The sequence below is a fragment of the Ascaphus truei genome, chromosome 20 (genome assembly GCF_040206685.1).
Source record: "Ascaphus truei isolate aAscTru1 chromosome 20, aAscTru1.hap1, whole genome shotgun sequence".
Taxonomy (NCBI): domain Eukaryota; kingdom Metazoa; phylum Chordata; class Amphibia; order Anura; family Ascaphidae; genus Ascaphus; species Ascaphus truei.
In genome coordinates this window covers 22,946,779-22,958,646 of record NC_134502.1, presented here as the reverse complement: position 1 = coordinate 22,958,646, position 11,868 = coordinate 22,946,779, and the positions used below count along the sequence as shown (strand labels likewise).

The window sequence follows — 11,868 nt, the reverse complement described above, 5'->3', positions numbered from 1 at the left end:
AAGGGGGGGGGGAGAGATAGAAAAGCCCCGGCTACTGCAACATCTTCAGACCCACGCGGGCAGCGGTAGCACCGGAGGGAGGGGGGGGGGAGAGAAGCACCCCGGCCTATTAGAGTATGTTAGGTCCCGTGCGGGCAGCGGGAGCGCCGGAGAGAGGGGTAAAGATGTACCAGTGTAAATATAAATATTTAAAGTGTATTAAATTCCCCCCACCTCAAGCATCTGTACAAACTCCTCCATGGCCGGATCAGTGCAGGTCTTGTAAGGAGCTGACACAATTATACAAGAGGATGCTATGGAGGAGGAGGAGGAGACACGCACGAGGAGACACGCACGCACTCCTCCCCTCCCCCCATTACTTACCCGTGCAGAAAGGGCGGTTTGAAGTCCTGGCAACTCCATCCCGTGTCACAGCCAATCAGCTCTGATTTTTTTTTTTCCGATTTTTTTTTTTTTTCGAGCAGGGGATTTTTTTTTTAGAGAGCAGGGGAAAGGTTACTGGCCACGAGCCAATATCCGATCGCAGCTGGCGAGTTGGCGACCGGGTTTGTCGAGCACTGTATATATATATATATATATATATATCTATATACATACACAGTTAGGTCAAGAAAAAATTGGACACTGAGACAATTTTCATAATTTTGGTTCTGTACGCCACCGCAATGGATTTTAAATGAAACAACCGAGATGCAATAGAAGTGCAGACTTTCAGCTTTAATTTAAGGGGTTGAACAAAAATATCGTATGAAACGTTTAGGAATTGCAACCATTTTCATACACAGTCCCCTTATTTCAGGGGCTCAAATGTAATTCTACAAATGAACACAATCATAAATAAAATGTTCATTTTTAATACTTTGTTGAGAATCCTTTGCAGGCAATGACTGCTTGAAGTCTGGAACGCATCGATATCACAAAACGCTGTGTTTCCTCCTTTGTGATGCTTTGCCAGGCCTTTACTGCAGCTGTCTTCAGTTGTTGTTTGTTCGTGGGTCTTTCTGCCTTAAGTTTTGTCTTCAGCAAGTGAAATGCATGCTCGATCGGGTTGAGATCAGGTGATTGACTCGGCCATTGCAGAATATTCCACTTCTTTGCGTTAAAAAACTCCTGGGTTGCTTTCGCAGTATATTTTGAGTCATTGTCCATCTGTAAAGTGAAGCGCCGTCCAATCAACTTCGCTGAATTTGGCTGAATCTGAGCAGACAATATATCCCTATACAGAACACTTCAGAATTCATACGGCTGCTTCTGTCTTCTGTCACATCATCAATAAACACTAGTGTTGGACCAGGTCCTCATTTATTAAAAAAACGGTTAACGGTACCCAGTGGAATCGGCACCTGTTACCCGGCCGGGTGCCCAGTTAGAAACGTCAGCCAAGTATGTATTAATATTAACACCTATTTTAATCAGGCTACATTAATACTGCAATATAAACATACCAAATAAAATGTAAGTTTTCCCCTACAGGAGCTAGTTTAATGGTTTGATAATGAGCAGCACTCCAAAAACAAAGTTTTTAAATAAAAGGTTTGCCTTGTGAACCCCTGACAATGACCTAACTTTTTTTTAGTGGCTACTTTTCAATCAGACATCCTGTTTCCCTTGAACCTCTGTCTGGCTTGTGGTTTTCTTGCCGTCAGTCACACTCAGTACTGTTGCAGGCTTGCAATAATGAGTTCCGTTTGGACATTTTTTTTTTGAAGTGTCCCCTGACGAAGAGACAAAAGCTGCAGGCAAATGATGTCGCTCCATTTTATCTCGAGGATGTACGAGTACCAGAACCTTCGGAAACATCAACCCTAATGAAACATTTACGGTCCCAACATTATACAGAATTCAGTCAAATGGATAAGAAGAGGAAATTAAGATGACCCCAATGCGGGACCGTCGCGTCCAGAGAAAGGACACACATTGGAACAGTGTCTGGACAAAATCAAGTCGTGGGACATCCATCATCTTAATGCAAGTGCAATTCATTGTAAAATAGGAGAAATGATAGCTGTGGACAACCAGCCTTTTTCTATTGTTGAAAATGTGGGATTTATTCATCTTCTCCACACTTCGGAGCAGCGATACAAAATACCGTCCAGAATTATTTTTTTACGCAAAACATTATTCCAACAATATACGATAAATGTGTTGCCAAAAATGCAGGATTTGATGAACATTGACAATTCACCCAACAATTCCGTCTCCTTGACATCCGACATATGGACCTGTTCAGAGACTAACGAAAGTTTTTTTTAAGCCTCAGTGGGCATTGAATCACTGAGGAATTTAAGAAAAGACGCACTTACCAGAACTCCCTCCTACTGTCTCTGTACGTTCTCCCTACCTACCAATTAGACTGTAAGCTCCTCGGGGCAGGGACTCCTCTTCCTTAATGTCACTTTTATGTCTAAAGCACTTATTCCCATGATCTGTTATTTATATTATCTGTTATTTATTTGATTACCCCATGTATTACTACTGTGAAGCGCTATGTACATTAATGGCGCAATATAAATAAAGACATACAATACAATACATACAATACAAATTGTTTTAAATGCTCGCCATTTCACAGGAAGGCGCACAGGTATTGCCCTTAGTGATGCATTAGGCGAGATGCTACAACTCTGGAAGTTGAAGTCCAGAAAAAAATATATACACGTATTGCTTCGGGACAATGCACGGAATATGAAAAGAGGCCTAAATATGACCGGTATGACACACGTATCCTGCGTCATCCATTGTCTACAATTGGTGCTCCATGATAGCATATTTTCAGATAAATCTATCGCAGACTTAATAGCAAAGTGCCGCAATATTGTTACTCATTTCAATCGCTCTCAACTAAGTTGCACGAAGCCGAAAGAAATAGAAAACGTTTCCGCTTCCACAGCGCAAGCTGGTACAAGACGTAGAAACCAGGTGGAATTCCGCATATCATATGTTAAAGGGGATTTTCGAACAGAAGCCATCACATTATACTCATCAGATCACAACATACCGAGCTTGGCTGCTGACAATTTTAAGCTGATTGAACGATGTACAGCTCTACCCCCGTTATCGCGCGATCCGCTACAACGCGGATCCGCATATAGCGTGATGTGAGCGTGGCTCCCGATTTTCGTATTTATGAATACTTTTACAGCATGATTATTGGTATCTTAAATACTTTGTTGTACGATGCATACAATTGTACATTATTTCTAACGCGATCCGCTTGTAACGCGACGTGATTCTTTGGACCCCAAGCACAGCGTTATAAGGGGGTTGCGCTGTACTTCTACTATTGGAACAATGTTTCACCGTCACAGTCGAAGCCAGTGCAGACGAAGCGCTTATATCTATGGTGATTCCAAATGTTGCTGCCTTAGAGCGTTTTCTCTGCCAAACCAAAACCAACGGCACAGAGACCATGCAAACAGAACTGCGGCAATCTTTGCAAACTAGGTTTCATCATGTGGAATGTAATAAATTGTATGTGATCGCAACCGTTTTGGATCCACGTTACAAACTTACATTCTTGAATCCCAATGTGCGTGTTCTGGCTAAAACTTGGATAATTGAACAAATGAAAATTCTGTCTGCAATATGTGCAACTAATGCAACAACAGAAGGAAAAACAACAAGAACCAACAGAAGGTAACACTGACCGCGTCAAAATTAATGATGGGTGGGCTTGCTTAAATGACATTTCTGTGGAAAATGAAAGCCAGCGAGAAGATGTGTCCAACTGCGGGTGATAATAAGTCTTATTCAAAAAAAGAGGCAATTTGAACATTTCATTAAATGTCCTAACATCGCTCATAAAGAAAACCCTTTAACATGGCGGGCAAAAAATGCCACGATCTCTCCTGATTTGACAAAATTGGGCAGACGTTACCTGTCAGCACCTCCAAGCAGCGTACCACGTGAAAGGATGTTTAGTGAGGCAGGAATCATATACGAAGAGAGGAGGAATAAACTCCTGAGAGAGGAGGAATAAACTCCTTCCGCGAAATGCTGTAAAACTTTTGTTTCTTCGTCATAATCTCCCACTCTTGAATTTTAATTATTAGCATTGTAATTGCAGTAAAATATTTTTACATTTGCAAAAAGTTCAAAAAAAAAAAATTTAAAAGCTGGTACTGGTAGTTAAGTTAACCAGCTGTGAAAAAAAGGTGTGGTGAAGTACCATCACACTACTTTATAGAGTGCACTCAGTGCTTTCATATGCATAGTATAAAAATATGTGCTAAAAATATTAATAATTATAAATATTTCATATTGTTTGAAATGCAAAAAAAAGTGGTGTTGGGTAATGTTAACCAGTTGTTTAGCATCCATTATTATGCATAATATGCAACATGCATAAATAAAAACACATTTCACACTCAATCTGTCTCCCAGACGTTTATTCTCTAGTTATATACATAATCACGTCACTACCCGGCACCGGTTCCACTTTCCATTTTCCGGGTAATACACGGGTAGTTGGGAAGGCGCCGGGTACCGGGTAATTCCGGGTACTTGGTACATCACTACCCTATACACTTCAGAATTCATCCGGCTGCTTCTGTCTTCTGTCACATCATCAATAAACACTAGTGACGCAGTGCCATTGTAAGCCATGCATGCCCATGCCATCACACTGCCTCCACCGTGTTTTACAGATGATGGGGTATACTTTGGATCAAGCCTTCTCCATACTTTTTTCTTCCCATCATTCTGGTACAGGTTGATCTTAGTTTCATTTGTGCAAAGAATGCTGTTCCAGAACTGGACTGTTTTTTTTAGATATTGTTTGGCAAAGTCTAATCTGGCCTTTCTATTCTTGAGGTTTATGAATGGTTTGCACCTTGTGGTGAACCCTCTGAATTTGCTCTCGTGAAGTCTTCTCTTTATGGTAGACTTGGATAATGATATGCCTACCTCCTGGAGAATGTTCTTCACTTGGCTGGATGTTGTGAAGGGGTTTTTCTTTACCATGGAAAGGATCCTACGATCATCCACCACTGTTGTCTTCCGTGGACGTCCAGGCCTTTTTGTGTTGCAGAGCTCACCAGTGCGTTCTTTTTTTCTCAGCATGTACCAAACTGTTGATTTGGCCGCTCCTAATGTTCCTGCTATCTCTCTGATGGATTTTCTTTTTTTGCAGCCTAAGGATGCCTTGTTTCACTTGCATTGAGAGCTCCTTTGACAGCATGTTGTGGGTTCACAGCAACAGCTTCCAAATGCGAATGCCACACCTGGAATCAACTCCAGACCTTTTACCTGCTTAATTGATGATGAAATAACGAAGGAATAGCCCACACCTGTCCATGAAACAGCTTTTGAGTCAATTGTCCAATTACTTTTGGTCCCTTGAAAAAGAGGGGGCTACATATTAAAGAGATGTAATTCCTAAACCCTTCCTCCGATTTGGATGCGAATACCCTCAAATTAAAGCTGATATACTGCACTTTAAGCCCATATTAATTATTTAACTGCAACTTGAATTTATTTTGGTACACAGCCGAAATAACAAAACTTGTATCAGTGTCCAATTATTTCCGGACCTAACTGTATATATATATATATATATATATATATATATATATATATATATATATATATATATATATATATATATATACATACATACATACACACAAACACATATATATATATATATATATATATATATATATATATATATATAAAAATATATATATATATATATATATATATATATATATATGTGTGTGTGCTGTGTGCTGGGTGATAATGGTGAAAGGCGGGGTTGCAGACCTGCCTAAGGCCTTGCCCCCGCACACTCACGAGAGCCCTCCCCGCAATGGCGCCGGGCCCGCTGCGAGGGGGGGCCGCAGCGCTCGCGCGAGAGCTTCCTGCTCTCAATAGAATTGAGAGCAGGAACTCGCGTCGAGCGGCTAGGCACGCCCCCCGGCGGTTCAGCCAATGAGGGCGAACCTGCCGGGTGACGTCATGGCCGCGCCCCCGTCACTCCTCCGGCACGCCCCCCCCGGTCTCTGCTCCTGCAGTGAGCTGCAGACCGGAACGCGCAGCCAAAAGCGCGGGCGCGCGTTACAGCGTCGTGACCGGGGCCTTAGCCTAAGACATGCAGATGAGCATACAGTTGTATTTACATTTATATATATATATATACATACACAGTATGTGTTTTTAATACCTCCAGAGTAAGCTCTCATTTCAAAATGATTTATCTCTGACGGATTTAGTACACACTAAACACACACAAAACACGCATGATCAAACACACTGTGGATCTCTTCATTGTCCATAGAGTGACATAGCAACCACGCCAGGAGCTCCGCCACTCTTGGGACCCCCTGACGTAATAGCTACGCCGGGGGGCTTTTCTGCGCTCGCGTGGACGCTGAAGGCGATCAGGCCGGCAGTGTGACGTCACGATCATGTGATCACTCCCTTATTGCGGTTCAATACCTGGCGTCATCTGCATATACACGTACAACATGTATGCACGGTGTACATACACAACACTCACCCCACACACATTATACATGCATCATACATGCACTGCACGTACATACAGGCACACCGTTCATGCATCATACATGTACTGCACGTACATACAGGCACACCGTTCATGCATCATACATGCACTGCACGCACACACAGGCACACCGTACATGCATCATACATGCACTGCACATACATACAGGCACACCGTTCATGCATCATACATGCACTGCAGGTACATACAGGCACACCGTTCATGTATCATACATGCACTGCACGTACATACAGGCACACCGTTCATGCATCATACATGCACTGCACGTACATACAGGCACACCGTTCATGCATCATACATGCACTGCAGGTACATACAGGCACACCGTTCATGCATCATACATGCACTGCACGTACATACAGGCACACCGTTCATGCATCATACATGCACTGCACGTACATACAGGCACACCGTTCATGCATCATACATGCACTGCACGTACATACAGGCACACCGTTCATGCATCATACATGCACTGCCCGTACATACAGGCACACCGTTCATGCATCATACATGCACTGCACGCACACACAGGCACACCGTACATGCATCATACATGCACTGCACATACATACAGGCACACCGTTCATGCATCATACATGCACTGCAGGTACATACAGGCACACCGTTCATGTATCATACATGCACTGCACGTACATACAGGCACACCGTTCATGCATCATACATGCACTGCACGTACATACAGGCACACCGTTCATGCATCATACATGCACTGCAGGTACATACAGGCACACCGTTCATGCATCATACATGCACTGCACGTACATACAGGCACACCGTTCATGCATCATACATGCACTGCACGTACATACAGGCACACCGTTCATGCATCATACATGCACTGCACGTACATACAGGCACACCGTTCATGCATCATACATGCACTGCACGTACATACAGGCACACCGTTCATGCATCATACATGCACTGCACGTACATACAGGCACACCGTTCATGCATCATACATGAACTGCACGTACACACAGGCACACCATTCATGCATCATACATGCACTGCACGTACATACAGGCACACCATTCATGTATCATACATGCACTGCACGTACATACAGGCACACCGTTCATGCATCATACATGCACTGCACGTACATACAGGCACACCGTTCATGCATCATACATGCACTGCAGGTACATACAGGCACACCGTTCATGCATCATACATGCACTGCACGTACATACAGGCACACCGTTCATGCATCATACATGCACTGCACGTACATACAGGCACACCGTTCATGCATCATACATGCACTGCACGTACATACAGGCACACCGTTCATGTATCATACATGCACTGCACTTACATACAGGCACACCGTTCATGCATCATACATGCACTGCACGTACATACAGGCACACCGTTCATGCATCATACATGCACTGCACGTACATACAGGCACACCGTTCATGCATCATACATGAACTGCACGTACACACAGGCACACCATTCATGCATCATACATGCACTGCACGTACATACAGGCACACCGTTCATGCATCATACTGTATACAAAACTATGAATGGATAAAGGCACACGGATTTCTTAATCATAAAGCATTTAGTGTGCCATACAGTACACAACGTTTCGGCCTATTGGCCTTTCTCAAGGGACACCCGTGGGACTGACCCTTTAACCCATTAAACACGTCCCTGTCATTAGGTCACTTTGCCCTTACGTGGGACTGACCCTTTAACCCATTAAACACGTCACTGTCATTAGGTCACTTTACTCCTACGTGGGACTGACCCTTTAACCCATTTAACATCCCTGTTATTAGGTCACTTTGCCCCTACATGGAACTGACCTTTTAACCCATTAAACACGTCACTGTCATTAGGTCACTTTGCTCCTACGTTGGACTGACCCTTTAACCCATTACACACGTCCCTGTCATTAGGTCACTTTGCCCCTATGTGGGAATGACCCTTTAACCCATTTAACGTCCCTGTTATTACGTCAATTTGCTCCTACGTGGGACAGAATCGTTAACCCATTAAACACGTCCCTGTCATTAGGTCACTTTGCCCCTACGTGGGACTGACCCTTTAACCCATGAAACACGTCCCTATCATTAGGTCACTTTGCCCCTACGTGGGATTGACCCTTTAACCCATGAAACACGTCCCTGTCATTAGATCACTTTGCCCCTACGTGGGACTGACCCTTAACCCATTAAACACGTCCCTTTCATTAGGTCATTTTGCTTCTACTTGGGACTGACCCTTTAACCAATTAAACACGTCCCTGTCATTAGGTAACTTTGCCCCTACGTGGGATAGACCCTTTAACTCATTAAACACGTCCCTGTCATTAAGTCACTTTGCTCCTACGTGGGACTGACCTTTTAACCCATTAAACACGTCCCTGTCATTAGATCACTTTGCCCCTATGTGGGACTGACTCATTAAACGCGTCCCTTTCATTAGGTCACTTTGCTTCTACTTGGGACTGACCCTTTAACCCATTACACACGTCCCTGTCAGTAGGTAACTTTCCCCCTACGTGGGACAGACCCTTTAACTCATTAAACACGTCCCTGTCATTGGGTCACTTTGCCCCTACGTGGGACTGACCCTTTAACCCATTACACACGTCAATGTCATTAGGTCACTTTGCCCCCACGTGGAACTGACCCTTTAACCCATTAAACACGTCCCTGTCATTAGGTCACTTTGCCCCTACGTGGGACTGACCTTTTAACCCATTAAACACGTCCCTGTCATTAGGTCAATTTGCTCCTACGTGGGACTGACCCTTAACCCATTAAACACGTCCCTTTCATTAGGTCACTTTGCCCCTACGTGGGACTGACCTTTTAACCCATTAAACACGTCCCTGTCATTAAACACGTCCCTGTCATTAGATTACGTTGCTCCTACGTGGGACTGACCCTTTAACCCATTACACACGTCAATGTCATTAGGTCACTTTGCCCCCACGTGGAACTGACCCTTTAACCCATTAAACACGTCCCTGTCATTAGGTCACTTTGCCCCTACGTGGGACTGACCCTTTAACCCATTACACACGTCCCTGTCATTAGGTCACTTTGCCCCTACATGGGACTGACCCTTTAACCCATTACACACGTCCCTGTCATTAGGTCACTTTGCCCCTGCGTGGGACTGACCCTTTAATCCATTACACACGTCCCTGTCATTAGGTCACTTTGCCCCTACGTGGGACTGACCCTTTTACCCATTACACACGTCACTGTCATTAGGTCTCTTTGCCCCTGCGTGGGACTGACCCTTTAACCCATTATACACGTCCCTGTTATTAGGTCTCTTTGCCCCTACGTGGGACTGACCCCTTTACCCATTAAACACGTCCCTGTCATTAGGTCACTTTGCTCCTACGTGGGACTGACCCTTTTACCCATTAAACACGTCCCTGTCATTAGGTCACTTTGCCCCTACGTGGGACTGACCCTTTTACCCATTACACACGTCACTGTCATTAGGTCTCTTTGCCCCTGCGTGGGACTGACCCTTTAACCCATAAAACACGTCCCTGTCATTAGATCACTATGTCCCTGTCATTAGGTCACATTGCCCCTACGTGGGACTGACCTTTTAACCCATTAAACACGTCCCTGTCATTAGATCACTTTGCTCCTATGTGGGTCTGACCATTTAACCTATTAAACACGTCCCTGTCATTAGGTCTCTTTGCCCCTACGTGGAACTGACCCTTTTACCCATTACACACGTCCCTGTCATTAGGTCTCTTTGCCCCTACGTGGGACTGACCCTTTAACCCATTAAACACGTCCCTGTCATTAGGTCACTTTGCCCCTACGTGGGACTGACCCTTTAACCCATTACACACGTCCCTATCATCAGGTCACTACATTAAAGTCTGGGGAACGTGTTAAAGCGGGTCTAAACGCTTTTCTTTGCCCGGTTCTAGCATACACGGCGAGTCAGGGCAGATCACTAACACCCCCCCCCCCCCCCCCCAAACCACAAAGGTTTTTCTTGCAAGCTCTTTCGGAGCAGGGACTCCTTGTAATAAATGTCACTTTTTAGCACTTCTCCCCATCATGTGCTATTGGTTATTTCTATGACTATCCCGTGTATTCCTGCCGCGGAGCACTATGTACATTAAGGACGCTATATAAATAGAGACGTACACCCCGTACAGAAGACGGCACTCACCGTACGCCCGACAGATGTTCAGAATCCAGCAGGCAGCAGGAATCCACACAGCTGGGAGCTGCATCCTGAGAGCAGTGTGTGCAAAGGCTGCAGCGACGACTCTCCCGGGAGCCTGCGCTCTCTCGAAAAAGGCTTCAGACTTTTTCTCCGGCTCTGCATGAAAAAACAATAGGCGGAAGGAAACGGACGCCTGGAAGACGTTTGACGGAGGAAAGCGGCCCGGCTCCTAATCACAGTGAGAGAAAAAAAACCCCAACCTTGCCCGCCTGTCCTAAAACCCTAACGCCCCTATAGTTTGGATTGTTGCCCCGTCCCAGAAGGGAGGTGTGTTATATCAACCCCCTTTTTCTACTGCACACGCGGGGGAATTCCAGTTGTAATGTTTCGTTTACCCATGTTTTCTGGGCGTGTGTTATTTCTGCCGGGCGTTGTATCTTCTTTGCCCTTGTCCTGACTTATGATGACCTACTCCCTCCCCCCCCCCGTCCCCCCCAATAACAGACACAAGTAAAACACCACACTGTATATGGGGTATAAGGGCCGGAGATTTCATTAAACGCCAACATGTTTATATCACCCGGAAACCCAAACCGTGGCAGGTTGCCCGTGGCGGTGTCTTGAGTCACGCGTACACGTGACTCGTGACCTCCCCCTGCTGGCCGGGTAACAGTATCTGCCACCATAGTATATATATACCAACCCGAGCATTCCGCCATCTGCCCTAGGACCCAGTCTGGCACCCACCAAAACCCCCAGCCAGCTGTGACCAATTAATAACCAAACAAACCCCCCTCCCCCCCCTCCCCCAGTAACGAACTTCACTTGTTATTCCATATTAATTCACTTTATTTTCCATTTTTTGGGGGGGGGGAGGGAAGGGGTGATAAAAAGGTATTATACATTGCACATGAAAGAAATACACCGCGTATATAATCCCCCAAACGCATACTGACCTGTGAGTTGGCCGGGCGGCTTCTCCAAAAATACTGGACACAATGGAGAGACACACACCTCTCTGTCAGCTCTCTCTGCTCCATGCTGTTTCCTCCTCTCCTTGGCCCCACCCTCAGGCTCCTGACACCTCCTCCTGTTTGGCTGCTGCTGGGTAATGCAGCCAATCAGGGTGGAGGAAGGTG

At 45.1% G+C, this 11,868-nt stretch overlaps 1 protein-coding gene across 2 annotated transcripts in view; it reads right to left on the bottom strand.

Moving 5' to 3' along the window:
• The window catches only part of LOC142470743 (intercellular adhesion molecule 5-like), a 34,629-nt gene extending 23,535 nt beyond the window's left edge, over positions 1-11,094 (bottom strand). For both annotated transcript variants that reach the window (XR_012789320.1, XM_075577423.1), the window contains exon 1: positions 10,733-11,094. Coding sequence is in view for 1 of the 2 variants with exons in the window: in XM_075577423.1 (XP_075433538.1) it covers positions 10,733-10,796 (64 nt within the window). In the remaining variant the exon portion in view is untranslated. The remainder of the gene's footprint in view (positions 1-10,732) is intronic.
• Between the last annotated feature and the right edge of the window lie 774 nt (positions 11,095-11,868).